At 49.2% G+C, this 24,456-nt stretch overlaps 1 protein-coding gene across 1 annotated transcript; it reads right to left on the bottom strand.

The window, feature by feature from the left end:
* Positions 1-20,894: 20,894 nt before the first annotated feature.
* LOC138350599 (mitogen-activated protein kinase kinase kinase kinase 4-like) lies at positions 20,895-21,428 on the bottom strand. The gene has a single exon (XM_069301623.1). It carries the CDS (start codon positions 21,426-21,428, stop codon positions 20,895-20,897), a length of 534 nt encoding a protein of 177 aa, XP_069157724.1.
* Positions 21,429-24,456: the final 3,028 nt, after the last annotated feature.

Raw genomic sequence — 24,456 nt, 5'->3', positions numbered from 1 at the left:
GAGTGGCGGTGGTGGGTGGCGGTGGCTGGTGGCGGGTGGTGGTGGGTGGCGGTGGCTGGTGGCGGGTGGCGGTGGCTGGTGGCGGGTGGCGGCTGGTGGTGGGTGGTGGCGGCTGGTGGTGGGTGGTGGCGGGTGGCGGGTGGCGGTGGTGGGTGGCGGTGGCGGGTGGCGGCTGGTGGTGGGTGGTGGCGGGTGGCGGTGGTGGTGGCGGGTGGCGGTGGTGGTGGTGGGTGGTGGTGGCGGGTGGCGGTGGTGGTGGTGGGTGGTGGTGGCGGGTGGCGGTGGTGGTGGTGGGTGGTGGTGGCGGGTGGCGGTGGTGGTGGTGGGTGGTGGTGGCGGGTGGCGGTGGTGGTGGTGGGTGGTGGTGCCGGCTGTGGTGGGTGGTGGCGGTGGTGTCGGCGGCGGCTGTGGTGGGTGGTGGCGGCGGCGGCGGCGGCGGTGATGGGTGGTGGCGGCGGCGGTGGTGGTGGGTGGTGGTGGCGGCGGCGGTGATGGGTGGTGGCGGCGGTGGTGGTGGGTGGTGGTGGCGGCGGCGGCTGGTGGTGGTGGGTGGTGGTGGTGGGTGGTGGCGGCGGGTGGCGGTGGTGGGTGGCGGCTGGTGGTGGGTGGTGGCGGCGGGTGGTGAGTGGCGGTAGTGGGTGGCGGTGGCTGGTGGCGGGTGGTGGTGGGTGGCGGTGGCTGGTGGCGGGTGGCGGTGGCTGGTGGCGGGTGGCGGCTGGTGGTGGGTGGTGGCGGCTGGTGGTGGGTGGTGGCGGGTGGCGGGTGGCGGTGGTGGGTGGCGGTGGCGGGTGGCGGCTGGTGGTGGGTGGTGGCGGGTGGCGGCTGGTGGTGGGTGGTGGCGGGTGGCGGTGGTGGTGGTGGGTGGTGGTGCCGGCTGTGGTGGGTGGTGGCGGTGGTGTCGGCGGCGGCTGTGGTGGGTGGTGGCGGCGGCGGCGGCGGTGATGGGTGGTGGCGGCGGCGGTGGTGGTGGGTGGTGGTGGCGGCGGCGGTGATGGGTGGTGGTGGCGGCGGCGGCTGGTGGTGGTGGGTGGTGGTGGTGGGTGGTGGCGGCGGGTGGCGGTGGTGGGTGGCGGGTGGCGGCTGGTGGTGGGTGGTGGCGGCGGGTGGTGAGTGGCGGTGGTGGGTGGCGGTGGCTGGTGGCGGGTGGTGGTGGGTGGCGGTGGCTGGTGGCGGGTGGCGGTGGCTGGTGGCGGGTGGCGGCTGGTGGTGGGTGGTGGCGGCTGGTGGCGGGTGGCGGTGGCGGGTGGCGGCTGGTGGTGGGTGGTGGCGGGTGGTGGGTGGTGGCGGGTGGCGACTGGTGGTGGGTGGTGGCGGGTGGTGGGTGGTGGCGGGTGGCGTCTGGTGGTGGGTGGCGGCGGGTGGCGGCTGGTGGTGGGTGGCGGCGGGTGGTGGGTGGCGGCGGGTGGCGGCTGGTGGTGGGTGGCGGCTGGTGGTGGGTGGTGGTGGGTGGCGGCTGGTGGTGGGTGGTGGCGGCGGGTGGTGAGTGGCGGTGGTGGGTGGCGGTGGCTGGTGGTGGGTGGTGGCGGCTGGTGGTGGGTGGTGGTGGGTGGTGGCGGGTGGTGGCGGGTGGCGGCGGGTGGCGGCGGGTGGTGGGTGGCGGGTGGCGGTGGTGGTGGTGGGTGGTGGTGGCGGGTGGCGGTGGTGGTGGTGGGTGGTGGTGGCGGGTGGCGGTGGTGGTGGTGGGTGGTGGTGCCGGCTGTGGTGGGTGGTGGCGGTGGTGTCGGCGGCGGCTGTGGTGGGTGGTGGCGGCGGCGGCGGCGGCGGTGATGGGTGGTGGCGGCGGCGGTGGTGGTGGGTGGTGGTGGCGGCGGCGGTGATGGGTGGTGGCGGCGGTGGTGGTGGGTGGTGGTGGCGGCGGCGGCTGGTGGTGGTGGGTGGTGGTGGTGGGTGGTGGCGGCGGGTGGCGGTGGTGGGTGGCGGCTGGTGGTGGGTGGTGGCGGCGGGTGGTGAGTGGCGGTGGTGGGTGGCGGTGGCTGGTGGCGGGTGGTGGTGGGTGGCGGTGGCTGGTGGCGGGTGGCGGTGGCTGGTGGCGGGTGGCGGCTGGTGGTGGGTGGTGGCGGCTGGTGGTGGGTGGTGGCGGGTGGCGGGTGGCGGTGGTGGGTGGCGGTGGCGGGTGGCGGCTGGTGGTGGGTGGTGGCGGGTGGCGGCTGGTGGTGGGTGGTGGCGGGTGGCGGTGGTGGTGGTGGGTGGTGGTGCCGGCTGTGGTGGGTGGTGGCGGTGGTGTCGGCGGCGGCTGTGGTGGGTGGTGGCGGCGGCGGCGGCGGCGGCGGTGATGGGTGGTGGCGGCGGCGGTGGTGGTGGGTGGTGGTGGCGGCGGCGGTGATGGGTGGTGGTGGCGGCGGCGGCTGGTGGTGGTGGGTGGTGGTGGTGGGTGGTGGCGGCGGGTGGCGGTGGTGGGTGGCGGGTGGCGGCTGGTGGTGGGTGGTGGCGGCGGGTGGTGAGTGGCGGTGGTGGGTGGCGGTGGCTGGTGGCGGGTGGTGGTGGGTGGCGGTGGCTGGTGGCGGGTGGCGGTGGCTGGTGGCGGGTGGCGGCTGGTGGTGGGTGGTGGCGGCTGGTGGCGGGTGGCGGTGGCGGTGGCGGGTGGCGGCTGGTGGTGGGTGGTGGCGGGTGGTGGGTGGTGGCGGGTGGCGGCTGGTGGTGGGTGGTGGCGGGTGGTGGGTGGTGGCGGGTGGCGGCTGGTGGTGGGTGGCGGCGGGTGGCGGCTGGTGGTGGGTGGCGGCGGGTGGTGGGTGGCGGCGGGTGGCGGCTGGTGGTGGGTGGCGGCTGGTGGTGGGTGGTGGCGGGTGGCGGCTGGTGGTGGGTGGTGGCGGCGGGTGGTGAGTGGCGGTGGTGGGTGGCGGTGGCTGGTGGTGGGTGGTGGCGGCTGGTGGTGGGTGGTGGTGGGTGGTGGCGGGTGGTGGCGGGTGGCGGCGGGTGGCGGCGGGTGGTGGGTGGTGGCAGGTGGCGGCTGGTGGTGGGTGGCGGCGGGTGGCGGCTGGTGGTGGGTGGCGGGTGGCGGGTGGTGGCGGGTGGTGGCGGGTGGCGGCTGGTGGTGGGCGGCGGGTGGCGGCGGGTGGCGGCGGGTGGCGGCTGGTGGCGGCCAGCTGGGACACACCCTTCTCCACTGTAGGTCTGAGTACAACTAACCATATGTCTCTCTCACCACCAGCCCAGTGTTGCCAGCTTGCGCTCTCAAAATGTTTCCTTCAAAGATTGTATATTATCTTTGAACAACAAGTTTGATTATCAAGGAAATAATGCATATATTATTGTCACATTAATACTGTGCAATATCTTATTACATTCCTGCTAAATAATTATAATTTGAAACAGGACAAAAAATCCAACATATATATAAATACCAACATTAGAGATCACGAGGCCTAGGCCTGCCTGTGACCACACATCCTGCCTCCCTGGCCTGCTACCCTCTCACACCTCACACTCTTAACTCTCTCATAATCACTCTCACTCTCTTACTCTGTCACTCTTACTCTCTGTCACTCTTACTCTCTGTCACTCTTACTCTCTGTCACTCTTACTGTCACTCTTACACTGTCACTCCTACTCTCTGTCACTCTTACTCTCTGTCACTCTTACTCTCTGTCACTCTTACTCTCTGTCACTCTTACTCTCTGTCACTCTTACTCTGTCACTCTTACTCTCTGTCACTCTTACTCTCTGTCACTCTTACTCTCTGTCACTCTTACTCTCTGTCACTCTTACTCTCTGTCACTCTTACTCTCTGTCACTCTTACTCTCTGTCACTCTTACTCTCTGTCACTCTTACTCTCTGTCACTCTTACTCTCTGTCACTCTTACTCTCTGTCACTCTTACTCTGTCATTCTTACTCACTCTCAGTCACCCTTACCCATTCATACTCACTCTCTCACTCTTACTCTCATACTCTTACTCTCAATTACTCTTACTCTCAATCACTCTTACTCCCAATCACTCCTACTCCCAATCACTCCTACTCTCAATCACTCCTACTCTCATTCTTACTCTTACTCTTACTCCCAATCACTCTTACTCTCAATCACTCTTATTCTCATTCTTACTCTCACTCTTACTCTTACTCCCAATCACTCTTACTCCCAATCACTCCTACTCCCAATCACTCCTACTCCCAATCACTCCTACTCCCAATCACTCCTACTCCCAATCACTCCTACTCCCAATCACTCCTACTCCCAATCACTCCTACTCTCATTCTTACTCTTACTCTTACTCCCAATCACTCTTACTCTCAATCACTCTTACTCTCATTCTTACTCTTACTCACTCTTACTCTCAATCACTCTTATTCTCATTCTTACTCCTACTCTCACTCTAACTCCTACTCCCAATCACTCTTACTCCCAATCACTCTTACTCTCAATCACTCTTACTCCCAATCACTCTTACTCTCAATCACTCTTACTCTCAATCACTCTTACTCTCAATCACTCTTACTCTCAATCACTCTTACTCTCACTAACTCTCAATCACTCTTACTCTCACTCTAACTCTCAATCACTCTTACTCTCATACTCACCCTTACTCTCAATCACTTTACTCTCACTCTTACTCATTCTGTCACTCTTACTCTCACTCTTACTCACTCTGTCACTCTTACTCACTCTCAGTCACTCTTACTTATACTCACTCTTACTCACACTTACACACTCTCTGGCACTCTCACTCACCTTCATTCACTCTTACTCACTCTTACCCACTCTCGCTCACTCTTACTCACTCTAGTTAATAAGAACACGCTAATATAAGACAACAAAACGTTTTCAGATTCGTTCTCACCACTTTCCAGCAACTTTTAAAATTTATATAAATTATCTTAGGGAATAATACATAAATTATATATTTAAACATGATATTAGTGTTTAGTGGAATGCATAAGGAGTCAAATTGTGTTAAAAAGAGCGATTTTTAGAAAATTTGGAAAACTACTTTTTTCTGTTCATATTATAACTAAATGGATTTTAAAGGTTTCACTCAGCCAATATATATCATTCACAATTTATTAATGAATTTTACAAAAAAACACCATAAATTTTATATTTAAACATGTAAAAACTATTTGTTTTACATTTGGAAGAAAATAATTGTAGAAAAACAATTTATAATTAAACCTTTGTGTTTGGATTTTTTGAGTAAAAGTTTCTCAAAGGCTTTCCTGCACCATTCTCAATGCAAATCATTCCCACACCTATGGCAAGAGATAGGCGAACGTTGTGTAGATGATTTGTGTTTGCTGGGTAGTTTTTTTTTAGATATATACAAGAGTTGTTACATTCTTGTACAGCCACTAGTACGCGTAGCGTTTCGGGCAGGTCCTTAATCCTATGGTCCCTGGAATACGATCCCCTGCCGCGAAGAATCGTTAAATAAAGTTGCTGCTCCAGGCAGTGGCTAATGCTTCAGGCAGTGGCTGCTGCTTCAGGCAGTGGCTGCTGCTTCAGGCAGTGGCTGCTGCTTCAGGCAGTGGCTCCTGCTTTAGGAAGTGGCTGCTGCTTCAGGTAATGGCTCATGCTTCAGGCAGTAGCTGCTGCTTCAGGCAATGGCTCATGCTTCAGGCAGTGGATGCTGCTTCAGGAAGTGGCTGTTGCTTCAGGCAATGACTGCAGTTTCAGGCAGTGGATGCTGCTTCAGGAAGTGGCTGCTGCTTCAAACAGTGACTTCTGCTTCAGGCAGTGGCTGCTGTTTCAGGCAATGACTGCAGTTTCAGGCAGTGGATGCTGCTTCAGGAAGTGGCTGCTGCTTCAAACAGTGACTTCTGCTTCAGGTAGTGGCTGCTGCTTCAGCCAGTGGCTGCTGCTTCAGGCAGTGGCTCCTGCTTCAGGCAATAGTTGCTGCTTCAGGTAGTGGCTGATGCTTCAGGCATCGGCAGCTGCTTCAGGCAGTGGCTGCTGCTTCAGGCAGTGGCTGCTGTTTCAGGCAGTGACTGCAGTTTCAGGCAGTGGCTCGTGCTTTAGGTAGTGGCTACTGCTTCAGGTAGTGGCTCCTACTTCAGGCAGTTGCTGCGGCTTCAGGAAGTGGCTCGTTCTTCTGGCAGTGGGTGCGGCTTCTTGCAGTGGCTCGTTCTTCTGGCAGTGGGTGCGGCTTCTGGCAGTGGCCAATGTTTCAGGCAGTGGCTGCTACTTCAGGTAGTTGCTCCTACTTCAGGTAGTGGCTGCTGTTTCAGGCAGTGGCTCATGCTTCAGGCAATAGTTGCTGCTTCAGGTAGTGGCTGATGCTTCAGGCATCGGCTGCTGCTTCAGGCAGTGGCTGCTGCTTCAGGCAGTGGCTGTTGCTTCAGGCAGTGGCTGCTGCTTCAGCCAGTGGCTGCTGCATCAAGCAGTGGCTCATGCTTCAGGCAGTGGCTGCTGCTTCAGGCAGTGGCTGCTGCTTCAGGAAGTAACTGCTGCTTCAAACAGTGACTTTTGTTTCACGCAGTGGCTGCTGCTTCAGGCAGTGGCTCGTGCTTTTCAGTGGCCCCTGCTTCAGGAAGTGGCTGCTGCTTCAAATAGTGACTTTTGTTTCAGGCAGTGGCTGCTGTTTCAGGCAGTGACTTGTGCTTCAGGTAGTGGCTCTTGTTTCAGGTTGTTGGGGCTGTTTCAGGCAATGGCTCATGCTTCAGGCAGTGGCTGCTGCTTCAGGAAGTAGTTCCTGCTTCAAACAGTGACTTTTGTTTCAGGAAGTGACTTCTGCTTCAGACAGTGGCTCTTGTTTCAGGCAGTGGCTCCTGCTTCAGGCAGTGGCTGCTGCTTCAGGCAGCTGCTGCTGCTTCAGGCAGCGGCTGCTGCTTCAGACAGTGGCTGCTGCTTCAGGCAGTGGCTACTGCTTCATGAAGTGGCTCATGCTTCAGGCAGTGGCTGCTGCTTCAGGCAGTGGCTCGTGCTTTTCAGTGGCCCCTGCTTCAGGAAGTGGCTGCTGCTTCAAATAGTGACTTTTGTTTCAGGCAGTGGCTGCTGTTTCAGGCGGTGACTTGTGCTTCAGGTAGTGGCTCTTGTTTTAGGTTTTTTGGGCTGTTTCAGGCTTCAGGCAGTGGCTGCTGCTTCAGGCAGTGGTTACTGCTTCAGGAAGTAGTTCCTGCTTCAAACAGTGACTTTTGTTTCAGGAAGTGAATGCTGCTTCAGACAGTGGCTCTTGTTTCAGGCAGTGGCTCCTGCTTCAGACAGTGGCTGCTGCTTCAGGCAGCGGCTGCTGCTTCAGGCAGTGGCTGCTGCTTCAGGCAGTGGCTGCTGCTTCAGGTAGTGGCTGCTGTTTCATGCAGTAGTTCCTGCTTCAGACAGTGGCTGCTGCTTCAGGCAGCAGCTGCCGCTTCAGGCAGTGGATGCTGCTTCAATTAGTGGCTGCTGTTTCATGCAGTTGTTCCTGCTTCAGGCAGTTGCTGCTGCTTCAGGCAGTGGGTGCTTTTTCAGGCAGTGGCTCCTGCTTCAGGCAGTGGCTGCTGCTTCATGAAGTGGTTCATGCTTCAGGCAGTGCCTGCTGCTTCAGGCAGTGGCTGCTGCTTCAGGAAGTGGCTGCTGCTTCAAACAGTGACTTTTGTTTCAGGCATTGGCTGCTGCTTCAGGCAGTCGCTAGTGCTTCAGGCAGTGGCTACTGCTTCATGAAGTGGCTCATGCTTCAGGCAGTGGCTGCTGTTTCAGGCAGTGACTCGTGCTTCATGTAGTGGCTCCTCCTTTCAGGTTGTGGGTGCTGCCTCAGGCAGGGGCTCCTGCATAAGGCAGTTGCTGCGGCTTCAGGCAGTGGCTCTTTATTGAGGCAGCGGCTGTTGCTTCAGGCAGTGGCTCGTTCTTTAGGCAGTGGGTGCTGCTTCTGTCAGTGGCCGCTGTTTCAGGCAGCGGCTGCTACTTTAGTTAGTGGTTCCTGCTTCAGGGAGTGGCTGCTTTTTCAGGCAGTGGCTCCTTCTTCAGGCAGCAGTTGCTGCTTCAGGCAGTGGCTAATGCTTCAGGCAGTGGCTCCTGCTTCAGCCAGTGGATGCTGCTTCAGGCAGTGGCTCCTGCTTTAGGAAGTGGCTGCTGCTTCAGGTAATGGCTCATGCTTCAGGCAGTGGCTGCTGCTTCAGGCAATGGCTCATGCTTCAGGCAGTGGCTGCTGCTTCAGGAAGTGGCTGCTGCTTCAAACAGTGACTTCTGCTTCAAACAGTGACTTCTGCTTCAGGCAGGGACTGCAGTTTCAGGCAGTGGCTCGTGCTTTAGGTAGTGGCTCCTGCTTCAGGTAGTGGCTCCTACTTCAGGCAGTTGCTACGGCTTCAGGCAGTGGCTCCTGATTCAGGCAGTGACTGCTGCTTCAGGCAGTGGCTCGTTTTTCAGGCAGTGGGTGCTGCTTCTGGCAGTCGCCACAGTTTCAGGCAGTGGCTACTACTTCAGGTAGTTGCTCCTGCTTCAGGCAGTGGCTGCTGTTTCAGGTTGTGGGTGCTGTTTCAGGTTGTGGATGCTGTTTCAGGCAGTTACTGCTGCTATGGGAACCGACCTGTGAGATTTATATTTATTTAATTTATATGAATATATATAGAATTTATATTACGTTAATTTATATATTTCGATAGCAATTTGTATGATGTTTAGCGGACTGTATTTCTGCAATTATTCTCACAAATCGATCCTTACACATTAGGGAGGGTTTATATTAAATTTATATATATATATATATATATATATATATATATATATATATATATATATATATATATATATATATATATATATATATATATATATATATATATATGCGAACAAGCCTGAATGGTCCCCAGGACATATGCAACTGAAAACTCACACCCCAGAAGTGACTCGAACCCATACTCCCAGAAGCAACGCAACTGGTATGTACAAGACGCCTTAATCCACTTGACCATCACGACCGGACAAAATGAGGTGATAGCCGAGGCTATATGAACCACCCCACCGCCGGCACTCGGATAGTTATCTTGGGCATAGCATTTTACCAAATCACCTCATTCTTTGGGGCACACGTGAGGAACACAAATGCGAACAAGCCTGAATGGTCCCCAGGACATATGCAACTGAAAACTCACACCCCAGAAGTGACTCGAACCCATACTCCCAGAAGCAACGCAACTGGTATGTACAAGACGCCTTAATCCACTTGACCATCACGACCGGACAAAATGAGGTGATAGCCGAGGCTATATGAACCACCCCACCGCCGGCACTCGGATAGTTATCTTGGGCATAGCATTTTACCAAATCACCTCATTCTTTGGGGCACACGTGAGGAACACAAATGCGAACAAGCCTGAATGGTCCCCAGGACATATGCAACTGAAAACTCACACCCCAGAAGTGACTCGAACCCATACTCCCAGAAGCAACGCAACTGGTATGTACAAGACGCCTTAATCCACTTGACCATCACGACCGGACAAAATGAGGTGATAGCCGAGGCTATATGAACCACCCCAACGCCGGCACTCGGATAGTTATCTTGGGCATAGCATTTTACCAAATCACCTCATTCTTTGGGGCACACGTGAGGAACACAAATGCGAACAAGCCTGAATGGTCCCCAGGACATATGCAACTGAAAACTCACACCCCAGAAGTGACTCGAACCCATACTCCCAGAAGCAACGCAACTGGTATGTACAAGACGCCTTAATCCACTTGACCATCACGACCGGACAAAATGAGGTGATAGCCGAGGCTATATGAACCACCCCACCGCCGGCACTCGGATAGTTATCTTGGGCATAGCATTTTACCAAATCACCTCATTCTTTGGGGCACACGTGAGGAACACAAATGCGAACAAGCCTGAATGGTCCCCAGGACATATGCAACTGAAAACTCACACCCCAGAAGTGACTTGAACCCATACTCCCAGAAGCAACGCAACTGGTATGTACAAGACGCCTTAATCCACTTGACCATCACGACCGGACAAAATGAGGTGATAGCCGAGGCTATATGAACCACCCCACCGCCGGCACTCGGATAGTTATCTTGGGCATAGCATTTTACCAAATCACCTCATTCTTTGGGGCACACGTGAGGAACACAAATGCGAACAAGCCTGAATGGTCCCCAGGACATATGCAACTGAAAACTCACACCCCAGAAGTGACTCGAACCCATACTCCCAGAAGCAACGCAACTGGTATGTACAAGGTATGTCGCATTTGTGTTCCTCACGTGTGCCCCAAAGAATGAGGTGATTTGGTAAAATGCTATGCCCAAGATAACTATCCGAGTGCCGGCGGTGGGGTGGTTCATATAGCCTCGGCTATCACCTCATTTTGTCCGGTCGTGATGGTCAAGTGGATTAAGGCGTCTTGTACATACCAGTTGCGTTGCTTCTGGGAGTATGGGTTCGAGTCACTTCTGGGGTGTGAGTTTTCAGTTGCATATGTCCTGGGGACCATTCAGGCTTGTTCGCATTTGTGTTCCTCACGTGTGCCCCAAAGAATGAGGTGATTTGGTAAAATGCTATGCCCAAGATAACTATCCGAGTGCCGGCGGTGGGGTGGTTCATATAGCCTCGGCTATCACCTCATTTTGTCCGGTCGTGATGGTCAAGTGGATTAAGGCGTCTTGTACATACCAGTTGCGTTGCTTCTGGGAGTATGGGTTCGAGTCACTTCTGGGGTGTGAGTTTTCAGTTGCGTATGTCCTGGGGACCATTCAGGCTTGTTCGCATTTGTGTTCCTCACGTGTGCCCCAAAGAATGAGGTGATTTGGTAAAATGCTATGCCCAAGATAACTATCCGAGTGCCGGCGGTGGGGTGGTTCATATAGCCTTGGCTATCACCTCATTTTGTCCGGTCGTGATGGTCAAGTGGATTAAGGCGTCTTGTACATACCAGTTGCGTTGCTTCTGGGAGTATGGGTTCGAGTCACTTCTGGGGTGTGAGTTTTCAGTTGCATATGTCCTGGGGACCATTCAGGCTTGTTCGCATTTGTGTTCCTCACGTGTGCCCCAAAGAATGAGGTGATTTGGTAAAATGCTATGCCCAAGATAACTATCCGAGTGCCGGCGGTGGGGTGGTTCATATAGCCTCGGCTATCACCTCATTTTGTCCGGTCGTGATGGTCAAGTGGATTAAGGCGTCTTGTACATACCAGTTGCGTTGCTTCTGGGAGTATGGGTTCGAGTCACTTCTGGGGTGTGAGTTTTCAGTTTGATATATATATATATATATATATATATATATATATATATATATATATATATATATATATATATATATATATATATATATATATATATATATATATATATATATATATATATATATATATATATGCAGCCAATCAAACTACAGCATTAAACTACATACATTAGTATATAAATTGAGGAGGTGCCTTATCCTATTGTACAGCATGCTTAGTCCACCAGGTATTGCTAGGATGTAGACACCAAATTATCCTCGTGAGAGGCTAGCTTCCATCACCCAAGTAACTGAGGTACCAAGATTAATTCCTGCTTCCTCTTCTTGTTCCTGTCAAAGGGCACTAGCTGTAAAGCCGGAATCCTAATATATGACAGCTATATCAGAGAAAACTTTATATTATTAGATAAGGACCAAGGCTTAATTACCTGTGTTGAGTCGATAGATATCCTATCTAACATAACATTACTGGCCAATATTGACTTAGATAAGATTTCGGATAGACACTTTCCTTGTGGTTGTTGACAGCGTATTGATGATGGTAGAGCACTAATTTGATCTTCATAACACTTCGTCCAAGAGAATTATAGGAGCTGAATTTGCTCCAACAACTCTGGTCTTAACAATAGCTGACCCCTCCTCCACTACACTCCTGGCTCACTTTGTCCAGATGTCAATATGTGATAGAAGGGTTACATTTACTGTATTTTGATACTGATAATTAAGTTAATTTTGATGAGATGTAGTCCAAAGACTAATGTATTTAAGAATAACTCCCAACAGCTGGTGAATTTATAGTACTATGTGGTAATGATATCCCATTTTCTATTGACGGAAAATTCCACTATAAGCTACATTTTCTATGGATTAACATGCGTATACAACAGCAGCAATATTATCTGCCTATTGTATTTTATATTAGTAAATGATGTCAGGTTTTTTGACATAATTCCCTGGGGAGCTGCTCACGGGTCGCAGTCCTATTTAGAACAGATGAACACCGTTACTCCTCCTTGGAATTATTAATTATTAATTTGATGTTAGTAGTTAGTAATCACACATTTCTGCGTCTGTTCATACAGGTCAGATGTCCCGTACTAGAGTTGCAGGGGTTAGAACTCTAATGCGATTTCATTTCTCTGTTAACTCTTAAAAGGCTAAAATTAAAACCTAGTTACATATTAACCCAGAGGAATGAATGTGATCAAGTACTACAGACAAGTATGATTAAGGGACTGCAGTGAGATCAGTGACATTAGATATAACTTGAAGCTTGTTCAGGTAACTGGTCACTGATATATAAACACTGAGGCCCATGGAATTCATCTTGATTAAATAATAAATGTATCAAAATCAGTCATCGGATTTATTGGGGTTTAATTTCGTTAATTGATTCAGAGGATTAAATAGTCCATCATTAAAGTCAAGTACGGTTCTGAGACTGCAGTGGGTTCAGTGACATTGTTCGCAGTGACTTGTAGCTGTTTAGGCTACTGTTCACTGATTTGCCACTGAGGCCTCATGAACTCATCTTCAGCTTTAAATGATGATATTAACATCAACCTCTGTTGCTATAGTCAGCTGTAATCTCTTAGTATAATGCTACTGGAGATATATAATCAGCTGACAAATTTAGATTTCTACTGGTATTGTTTATCTGCAGACATAGGTATCCTCAGGCTTAATACTGGGCCTGAGAGTAATTTGCCTCCTTCAGAATTTAGCATGGTTATGCCCTGATATATAGAAGGGCTATCAATGAATCGATGGTAGTAGTCTGTCCCTACAAGGAGACCGAAGTCATTGAGGTGATCATACTTAATATTATCTGCCAATTTTATTCCTCTATTTCTCAGGAATTTGACTGTTGCTCTCAGACCTTGTATTTGTAGGTCTGCTGGTATTTTGTCCACTACAATGGCTTGTACTTGACAGACGTAGCTGCCTAAACGTACTGATGGTTGTACCACCTGGTAGACTTGAGGTCCTATCTGTTAGAAACCCTGAGATATTGATTGTCGTCTGGGCTACAGGCCTTAATTGTAGTTCATCTCCCAACTTTTTAGTGACATATGTTCTCTGGAACCCTTGGTCAAACAACCCACGGGTATGGACCTTGGCTCTTTTATTCTGGATGGTAATTTGGGCAGTAGGCAAAGTCGCATTACTTTTGAACTCTGCTGATTGAACACTAATTTTCTGTCGTACCTTGCAAAACTGTACTGTGGTGGGAATGCTATCTTCCACCTTGGGTCTTGAATACGTTAATTTCGTATGTTTGCACCGTACTGCATGGTGCTCACCTCTTCGACACCTGTTGCAGGCGTTGAATTGGGTCTCACATTAGTCTATGTTGTGTGTCTTGAGACACCTTGAACATCTCCCTAATTCCTGGAGTCGCTTAATACGAGTGTCTCCGTCTGGATAATTAGCACAACGATATGTTGAATGTTTCTTTTTGCAGAACAAACATGTCCCCCAGCCTACTGCACGATTGGAAGTTACCGGTTTGGGTGAACTAGTAACAGTAGGCTTTGAGGATTCTGCTGCATTGCCAGATTTTCTCCAACTTGGTGTAAGAGTAATTGACTGATGTTTATTTGGGGGTAGTTATTTTACCCTTTAATTGACTATTATTTTCTGTTTCTGAAGGCTCGCATGAGGCTTTAACTTCCCCATTTGCACGTCGTTTGTCTATGATGGAATGCAAACCTTCAGTGATGTCCTGTACTGTCTGGATGGTGTTATGTTGGTGTGTGTATAATTCATCTAGTATATCGCTGGACATTTTTCGTTGAAGGACTACTTTGGTCATCCATTCACTAGTGGTTATATCAACTTTAAGACTGAATGTTCATAGTAGTGACTCAAACTCCATACTGAAGGATTGTAATGAGTCAGCAGTCTGATCAGGTTGAGGTAAGTCCACCAATTGTAGTGCTAGATGTATGGCAGTTTTCTCAGTGACAGCATTATCCCTAGGAAGCTGGACTGAGAAATTAGTGCTGTCGCTACTTTCATTTAAATTTTCTACTTCTGGTTCAGCTTCACCATTAATTTCAGTCTGGAGGCATGTTAACTTAGTAGCTTCGGGTATTGGGCTTTCAGAATCCACAGAGACTGTGGATAAATTGTCTGAGAACTGTTTAATTTCTGGTGGTATAATCATGGTGACTTGTTAATTGGACACCACTGGCTCATAAATTGTGGGCAAGTACTGATAGTAGCCTAGGGTAAAATTATGCAATTACTAGGCTATAATCCTACCTCTTCTAGAGGTTAGCTTTAAAATTAATTCACATTATATATATATAATCATACACACTAATGATTTGAGTGATAAACCAGTGTCACTGGAAGTACCTTTAGGTTAGCTCCTCGATTATCACCCTAGGATGGGATAGACACTAATTAATCACTCAAAGGTGTAATGATCATAAGTAAATTATTATATATACACAACTCAACTCGAGCTGGTAACAATTGCACCGAAAATAGGGCCTGTACCATTCACCAATGGTGCTAGGTTGTTTAATATAGTACACCTAGATTATAATAAAACTGGGACTAGTATGAACAATAAATAGTTCAACTAGTCAATGGTAATAGGGGACTAGGTTACTAATAAACACTTGTCAATGTATATCCTACCCTGTTGTGGGTTGGCAATTGGAAAATATTGTATTGAGAACATTAGTGCAATATTATATATATATATATATATATATATATATATATATATATATATATATATATATATATTATATATTATATATATATATATATATATATATATATATATATATATATATATATATATATATATATATATATATATATATATATATATATATATATATATATATATATATATATATATATATATATATATATATATATATATTTTGGTAGCAGTCTTTCCTGTAGACATATATTATTATATATGACCGAAAAAGTAAGATTAATAATTCTAACACGAATTTTCTCAATCTTTCGTACATTACGCTTCACTGTTGGAGGTAAATCAAAAATTAATTCTCCAAAATTCATTTTTATTTCTAGTCTGACGCGACACGGGCGCGTTTCGTAAAACTTATTACATTTTCAAAGACTTTAGTTCACAAATACACAACTGAATAGAACTTACGTATCTCCGATTTTATATCTACATTTGAGTGAGGTGGGAGGGGTGATGTGGCATTAACACAAGACAGAACAAGAGGGGATATTAATAGGGTATTAAAAGTATCAACACAAGACAGAACACAAACAATGGGTATTGAATAGAAGTGTTTGTAGAAAGCCTATTGGTCCATATTTCTTGATGCTTCTATATTGGAGCGGAGTCTTGAGGTGGGTAGAATATAGTTGTGCAATAATTGGCTGTTGATTGCTGGTGTTGACTTCTTGATGTGTAGTGCCTCGCAAACGTCAAGCCGCCTGCTATCGCTGTATCTATCGATGATTTCTGTGTTGTTTACTAGGATTTCTCTGGCGATGGTTTGGTTGTGGGAAGAGATTATATGTTCCTTAATGGAGCCCTGTTGCTTATGCATCGTTAAACGCCTAGAAAGAGATGTTGTTGTCTTGCCTATATACTGGGTTTTTTGGAGCTTACAGTCCCCAAGTGGGCATTTGAAGGCATAGACAACGTTAGTCTCTTTTAAAGCGTTCTGTTTTGTGTCTGGAGAGTTTCTCATGAGTAGGCTGGCCGTTTTTCTGGTTTTATAGTAAATCGTCAGTTGTATCCTCTGATTTTTGTCTGTAGGGATAACGTTTCTATTAACAATATCTTTCAGGACCCTTTCCTCCGTTTTATGAGCTGTGGAAAAGAAGTTCCTGTAAAATAGTCTAATAGGGGGTATAGGTGTTGTGTTAGTTGTCTCTTCAGAGGTTGCATGGCTTTTCACTTTCCTTCTTATGATGTCTTCGACGAAACCATTGGAGAAGCCGTTATTGACTAGGACCTGCCTTACCCTACAGAGTTCTTCGTCGACTTGCTTCCATTCTGAGCTGTGGCTGAGAGCACGGTCGACATATGCGTTAACAACACTCCTCTTGTACCTGTCAGGGCAGTCGCTGTTGGCATTTAGGCACATTCCTATGTTTGTTTCCTTAGTGTAGACTGCAGTGTGGAAACCTCCGCCCTTTTCCATGACTGTTACATCTAGAAAGGGCAGCTTCCCATCCTTTTCCATCTCGTAAGTGAAACGCAGCACGGAACTCTGCTCAAATGCCTCCTTCAGCTCCTGCAGATGTCTGACATCAGGTACCTGTGTAAAAATGTCGTCAACATACCTGCAGTATATGGCCGGTTTCAAGTTCATGTCGACTAAGACTTTTTGCTCGATGGTACCCATATAGAAGTTTGCAAACAGGACACCTAGGGGAGAACCCATGGCGACCCCATCTACTTGCTTATACATGTGCCCATCCGGGCTCAAGAAGGGTGCCTCTTTAGTACAAGCTTGGAGTAGTTTCCTCAGAATATTTTCTGGTATGTCAAGAGGAGTACAGGCTGGATCACGATACACTCTGTCGGCTATCATTCCGATTGTCTCGTCCACAGGTACGTTGGTAAACAGCGATTCTACGTCCAACGAGGCTCTTATCCCTGTGGCCCGTGTGCCCCGCAGTAAGTCAACAAATTCCTTTGGAGACTTCAGGCTGAAGGCGCAAGGAACATAAGGAGTCAGCAGGCCGTTGAGTCGCTTCGCCAGTCTGTACGTGGGTGTGGGTATCTGGCTAATGATTGATCGGAGATATGTAAGTTCTATTCAGTTGTGTATTTGTGAACTAAAGTCTTTGAAAATGTAATAAGTTTTACGAAACGCGCCCGTGTCGCGTCAGACTAGAAATAAAAATGAATTTTGGAGAATTAATTTTTGATTTACCTCCAACAGTGAAGCGTAATGTACGAAAGATTGAGAAAATTCGTGTTAGAATTATTAATCTTACTTTTTCGGTCATATTTAATAATATATATATATATATATATATATATATATATTGTGACGGGAAAGTGTTGGAGTATTGATGTTCGGCAGTCCTCCAATGGCAGGTGTCAATGCCTGGTCACACATACAAAAAAAAGATAAACTGCTTGCCTGTGGTAAGTTAGAGGCAGGAACATGTAAAACACAAAGTATGAACAATGAAGCTTTAATATATTTACTTTAAACATAAATGAAAATAAAGACAAATCTCGGGGGAATTAAAAGTACAATTAAATAACAAAGATAAATGCAAAGACAGTGTGAGACACAATAGTATAAAGGTGAAATAATAAAATGGTGCTGAGAATATCGGCTATGGCTGAGACCTCCCTTCATATACAAGCCAGTAAGCTTAGTATGCCAGAGAGAGATGTCACCTCTAAGAGCACAAGGAATATGTTGAAGTTGATAGCTGGTCAGGGCTCCGACGTCGATTCAGGTAGATGGCGCGGAGGTGCAGTGTGCAGGTGCGCGGTCGGCGAGTCACCAATCAGGAGCAGGCAGGCTGGTATGGGTAGTTTGCTGGTTTGACGACAAGCCGGCGTAGAGGGTGTGTGGAGTAGGGGGGATCTTGGGTACGTTTTGCCTCCTGGTCAAAACGTTTTGTGCTACTGGTGACGTGTCTTGAATGTAGCATCTTATACTTTTTAACTGGACGTAACTTGAGGTAGGGAAGAGCAGGCTCAATCTCTCTAGAAAGAGATTATCGTCACAACTCTCCCCCGAAGCCTGCGGTTCCGAGTGAAGTTACGTCTTCAGGTGGTAGAGCGATAGGTGGAGCAGCCTCCACCTCATAGACTCTGGAGAGGGCGTCTGCTATGATGTTGTCAGAACCCTTGACGTAGAAATCTCCAGGTTGAAATTCTGCAGATATCAAGCCCATCGTAGAAGCCGTTGATTGTTGAGTTGGGCTTGCTGCAGGAAGCGTAGGGGATTGTGGTCCGAGTAGATGGTGGTAGACCGAGCACTTTGCAGGGACGATTCGAAGTGCTGCAAGTTCAGGACGATGAAGTGTGGCTCCCTTTCGATCGTGCTGTAGTTCCTTGTAGCTGTGGTAGCTAACAGGTCGAATCTCCTCGCCTCGTTGTTGCATCAGGTCACCCCCGATGCCGGTACCACTGGCGTCGACATGGAGGATGAAAGGCTTCGTGATATCTGGCGAGGCGAGAATAGTATTAGAACAAGGCAAAGGAGCACTATTATAGTCCTGTAAATTGGGATGAAGATCAGGTAGGATTTCTGATTTGGAAAGCACCGCCTCAGTGTTAATGGTTTCGGGAGAAGCAGGGAAGGTTTCACTGTGGAGGTATGGACCTTTAAACGCTGAAACTGATACCATCACAGTGGGGGGAATACCTTGATACTGCTTCAGGAGGTTGACGTGGCACAACTGGGTCTTCCGCCGCCTATCTGGAGTCTCAGGAACGTAGTTGTGGTTGTTCCTGCACTCCTTGATACGGTAGGGTCCTGAAAACTTGTTTTGCATTGGAGAACCTGGGATGGGAAAATATGCCAACACGAAGTCTCCTGGTTTAAATTTCCTTAATTTGCTGCTTTGGTCGAAATGAGTCTTCATCCTCTCCTGGGCTTTCAATAGGTTATCATTAGCAAATTTACGTACTCTCTCTACAATGTGTTTTACGTTTTGAAGAAACTGAGGCACATTCTGATGGTCACTGAAGGTGGCATTACGTAGAGAGTCCTTGAAAGCTTTCAGAGGAGTACGGCACTTACGTCCGTAGAGCATCTCATAAGGAGATACTCCTAGAGATTCATTAGGGAGACTTCTGAAAATGCAAATAATGAGATCAAGTTGTTTATCCCAGTCCTTCAAGGTGTCATTGCAGAACTTCTTTAGGAGTGCTTTAATAGTCTGATGACTACGTTCAAGAGAACCCTGTGAAGCAGGATGATAGGGGCTGGACAGTACCTGTGTGATGTTGAACTCCTCCAGTGTCTTCTTGAAGAGATCACTGGTGAAGTTGGTGCCACAGTCGCTTTGAACCTCTCTTGGAAATCCATACTGGGTAAAGATCTTCAATAGGTGTTTCACCACAGTAGCAGCCGTAATGTTCTTTACTGGAACTGCTATGGTGAATCTGGTGGTAGGACACATGATAGTATATATGTGTTGCCAGAACTGGTCCGGGGTAAAGGATCAACACAGTCTATGATGAGTCTGTGGAAAGGTTCCGCAGGCACCTGGATGGGTTTTAGTGGAGCCTGAGGAATAGAGATGTTAGGTTTACCTGCCATCTGACATATGACGATGTTGTACGTACTTTTTAACGTCTTTTACTATACCTGGCCAGTAATAGTCTTGTCTGATTCCGTGGTAGGTTTTGTTAAAACCATAGTGAGAGAGAGCTCCGTGGGCCAGGTGTAGAATATCGGGCCGTATGCTGGTGGGAATCACTAGTTGTTCGACATTGGCCTAGTCGTCGTCCTCCTTCAGCTTGCTGGGTCTGTATCTGCGGTAGAGCAACTCGTTCTCTAGGAAGAACCCAGGGATACTGTCAGGTTGAGTCTCAGCCTGGAAGAATAATGGTGTTAATGATTGATCTTCCCTCTGTAACTTACGGAACTCCAAACTGGTAAGATTAGGAGGTAGATTCTGAGGGTCTTTAGGGACAGCGGTAGCAGTAGAGTCAGCTGGTGGCGGTCGTGCAGCTTGTGCACGGGTGGTCACCAAAACCGGAGGAGAAACTTTATCACTTCCTTGAACTTCTGCTGTAACACATTCAAAGATGGGATTATCCACTACAGAGGTACACACCTGGGGTTTGTCCGTGATGATCAGGTTGGGCGGTTGCAGATCTTCTGCCAAGTCGTTGCTCAGGAGAAGTTGCACTCCAGGCATGGGAAAAGGCTTTTCCCTGATGGCGACTTGGACTTCACCGGTCACGAAGTTACAATCCAGGTGAACTCTGGCGAGTGGATACGAAGTAGTAGCAGTGAGGTCAGTGATAAGGACGGTTTCTCCGGTGTAGGTGATGTTAGGCACTGCCGATTTCAATATAATAAACTGAAGAGCCGCTGTGTCCCTCAAGATCTTCAATTTGAAACGTCCCTCCGAATCAGTACCGTTGGTAGAGACAGTTCCTGGATACAGGTGTTTACTGAAGAGAGAAAGATCATTAACATTAACACCAACATTCATCACAGTCTTACCGGACTTAGGAGGAGTCTGTTTGGGTTTAGTAGATTCATTGCTCTTGTATTGAGCCTTCACACATCTATCTATGGTATGTCCATAGAGTTTGCAATACTTACAATACAATTGTGAGCTCGCTTCATCTGTACTCACTTTATCGTAACAGTACCAAGACTTCTTACTGGGAGGTGGTGATGGTGTCAGCCGGTGGATGAGGCTGTAGGTGTCAGCCGACTTCGCACATTTGATGTAGTCGGTTTCTTCTTTATCTGCTAGATATAAACGGACGGAAGGGGGAACACGTCTCAAGAATTCCTCAACTAGTATGAGGTTGATGAGTTCTGCAAATGTAGAGACATGTGCTGCTTCCAGCCATTTCATGAAATATCTTTTCTTGGTTTATTCTTGATTTTTCTTGGTTTATATCTTTTCTTGCAAATTCTAGAAAGGTGGTGGTACTTGCCTTAAGATGGTCACGGAATTTTCGTCTGTAGCTTTCGGTGGAGAGAAGGTAGGCGTCCAAAACTTCTTGCTTCAGGGTCTGGTAGTCATTCTCAGAAGCTAAGGTACTGAGAGTAACTGCAGCTTTACCTGTAAGATGCACTCTGAGAAGGGTAGACCATTGATCTGCAGGCCAGCTAAGTTGATTAGCTAGGGTTTCAAAGGTGGTAAAAAAACATCGATCTCCGTCTCAACGAATGGTGGCATTAACTTACTTGCATGGGAGATATTGAAACTTACGGGAAGACTAGCGGTAGCATGCTGGCGTTGAGTGTGATATGTATTTTCCAACGTGAGTTCTTGTTGACGACATTCTATAGCCATAGCCGCTTGCTGTTTGTCATGCTCGCGTTGTATCTCCAGGTGGCGTTGTTTTGCTTCAAGCTGTACTCGCTTACGCTCTCTGAATAGGATCATCTCACGTTCTTGCTCTTCTTTCCTCATTGCAGCTTCTCTTTCCCTTAGGGCCGCCTCTCTTTCTTGCTCTTCTTTTCTCAATGCAGCCTCTCTTTCCCTTAGGGTCGCCTCGCGTTCCTTCATTAGAAGAGCTGCTTGCTGGTGCTCCCTCTCGAGCTTTGCAAGTTCTAGTTTGAGTTTCATAGTTGCCAAATCAGTTTTATTTGCAATAGAATAAGTTTCGTGAGTTTCAGAGTCAATTGTCCTTTCATCTAAGAGGTGATCCATAATTAAGTTAAGCAATTCATTTTTGTTGGCTCTATGGGGGACATCTAATTGATACTCGTGTGCAAGAGTTTGTAATTCAGTCCTCTTGGCACAACATAAAGTCCCTATTTCGCCTGCTGGATCGTTCGGAAAGCTTGGAGATGAAACATGGTGAAAGATAGCAAATAAATGTACACGAATATTATTGTGATATGGTAAATGTTAGAAACAGGATAACGTGGCAACTGGTAACTATCCTGTGGAATTTTAATCTTTAACAATTAATGTTAATTTTAGGATGGTAAATGATTAGTCAATCAAAAGCGCAGGAAATCTTGTACCCGGTACTCAATGTAAGAGAATAAGGGCAAGAAAATCCTACTAAATAAGTGAAACTGAGTTTCTAAAACAAATGAAACATTTAATTGCTCCAAAAGTGAATTAGGTAGTCCAAGAATGTAGGCATACCTTGCCGAGTCTCTATAGGACATAAGCAAGGGTTTCCCACTAAGTGAATATGATACTTACAGAATTAGCGAACTTTGTGCTCTGTAAAAAGAAATCTAATTCCCTACCTAAGTAAATATCATCATCACTGACCGACGTGTAGGGGTGCGAGTGTCAACTGGTGACGAGAACTGCTGCTGAGGTCCCAACTCAGCAACAAAGTCCGTGCTTGAGGAACTATGGCCCTCTTATCCTCCTTCGGTCGGATTGCAGAAGATAGGGTGCTTTGACCCGAAGACAAACCAAAGTACCAGGGTACCACAATGATGATCTGCCGATAATGTGAGAAATATCCTAGGGACAAAAGTTGGTAAACACGAGTAATACCACGGAGGGAGAGATGACCAATTAAGAGAATGACTGAGGCCTACAGTCACAACGTAATCCAAAGTTATCTCACACTCACCATATGCTACTCTCGGAATGCACAATACACACAGCACAGGCAGTGGCTCCTGCTTCAGGCAGTGGCTCCTGCTTCAGGCAGTGGCTCCTGCTTCAGGCAGTGGCTCCTGCTTCAGGCAGTGGCTCCTGCTTCAGGCAGTTACTCCTGCTTCAGGCAGTGGCTCCTGCTTCAGGCAGTGGCTCCTGCTTCAGGCAGTGGCTCCTGCTTCAGGCAGTTGCTCCTGCTTCAGGCAGTTGCTCCTGCTTCAGGCAGTGGCTCCTGCTTCAGGCAGTGGCTCCTGCTTCAGGCAGTGGCTCCTGCTTCAGGCAGTGGCTCCTGCTTCAGGCAGTGGCTCCTGCTTCAGGCAGTGGCTCCTGCTTCAGGCAGTGGCTCCTGCTTCAGGCAGTGGCTCCTGCTTCAGGCAGTGGCTCCTCCTTCAGGCAGTGGCTTCTGCTTCAGGCAGAGGGTGCTGTTTCAGGCAGTGGCTCCTGCTTCAGGCAGTGGCTTCGGCTTCAGGCTGTGGCATCTGCTCCAAACAGTGACTTTTGTTTCAGGCAGTGGGTGCTGTTTCAGGCAGTGGCTCTTGCTTTAGGCAGTGGCTACTGCTTCATGAAGTGCCTGCTGCTTCAGGCAGTGACTTTTGTTTCAGGCAGTGGCTCGTGCTTCAGGCAGTGGCTGCTGTTTCCGGAAGTGGCTGCTTTTTCAGGCAGTGGCTCGTGCTTCAGGTAGTGGCTGCTGCCTCAGGCAGTGGCTCCTTCTTCAGGCAGGGGCTCCTGCATCAGGCAGTTGCTGCGGCTTCAGGCAGTGGCTCTTTATTGAGGCAGTGGCTGTTGCTTCAGGCAGTGGCTCGTTCTTTAGGCAGTGGGTGCTGCTTCTGGCAGTGGCCGCTGTTTCAGGCAGGGGCTGCTACTTCAGGTAGTGGTTCCTGCTTCAGGCAGTGCCTGCTTTTTCAGGCAGTGGCTCCTTCTTCAGGCAGTACCCAGCAAACAATTTTAGGTTGCCACAACATATCTGGAAAGTATTTGAAAGTATTGGAAACGTTTGTTTTATCGTATCAGATACGATATTGTGTGTGGACTTAAATAGGTTTCCAAAACTTATAACCAAGACATATGTATCTAACACTAATTTGAGATGTTGTGGCAACTTTACACTCCTAACATGAGTCATTCATAATCCATTCATATACCAATATGAATCTCTTATGAAAGGTTTGAGCCAATAAACTGAACCCTTTTTACATCTTTGTGTTTAAAGTTAAATTTCTTGAAATTAAATTATATTTTATATTATATTATTTTTATTATATTTTATATTATATTATTATTTTCAATTTAAATATTAAAACCAATTTAAGGGTAAAAAAATCTAATAATTTATATTTCTTTTATTATTTACTAACAATTATAATTATTTACTAACGGAGAGAGGGGAGGCTGTACGGCAGAGAGTGGCGGCTGTGGCGGACAGTGGCGGCGGTGGCGGATAGTGGCGGCGGGCGGACAGTGGCGGCGGTGGCGGATAGTGGCGGCGGGCGGACAGTGGCGGCGGGCGGACAGTGGCGGCGGCCGGACAGTAGCGGCGGTGGCGGACAGTGGCGGCGGGCGGACAGTGGCGGCGGTGGCGGACAGTGGCGGCGGTGGCGGACAGTGGCGGCGGGCGGACAGTGGCGGCGGGCGGACAGTGGCGGCGGGCGGACAGTGGCGTCGGGCGGACAGTGGCGGCGGTGGCGGATAGTGGCGGCGGGCGGACAGTGGCGGCGGGCGGACAGTGGCGGCGGTGGCGGATAGTGGCGGCGGGCGGACAGGGAGGCGGCGGGCGGACAGTGGCGGCGGGAGGACAGTGGCGGCGGGCGGACAGTGGCGGCGGGCGGACAGTGGCGGCGGGCGGACAGTGGCGGCGGTGGCGGACAGTGGCGGCGGTGGCGGATAGTGGCGGCGGGCGGACAGTGGCGGCGGTGGCGGATAGTGGCGGCGGGCGGACAGGGCGGCGGCGGGCGGACAGTGGCGGCGGGAGGACAGTGGCGGCGGGCGGACAGTGGCGGCTGTGGCGGATAGTGGCGGCGGGCGGACAGTGGCGGCTGTGGCGGATAGTGGCGGCGGGCGGACCGTGGCGGCGGTGGTGGACAGTGGCGGCGGGCGGACAGTGGCGGCGGCG

Source organism: Procambarus clarkii, chromosome 46, assembly GCF_040958095.1.
Source record: "Procambarus clarkii isolate CNS0578487 chromosome 46, FALCON_Pclarkii_2.0, whole genome shotgun sequence".
Taxonomy (NCBI): Eukaryota; Metazoa; Arthropoda; class Malacostraca; order Decapoda; family Cambaridae; genus Procambarus; species Procambarus clarkii.
Note: the sequence above shows the minus strand (reverse complement) of the source record. Positions and strands in the feature narration are given on the sequence as shown.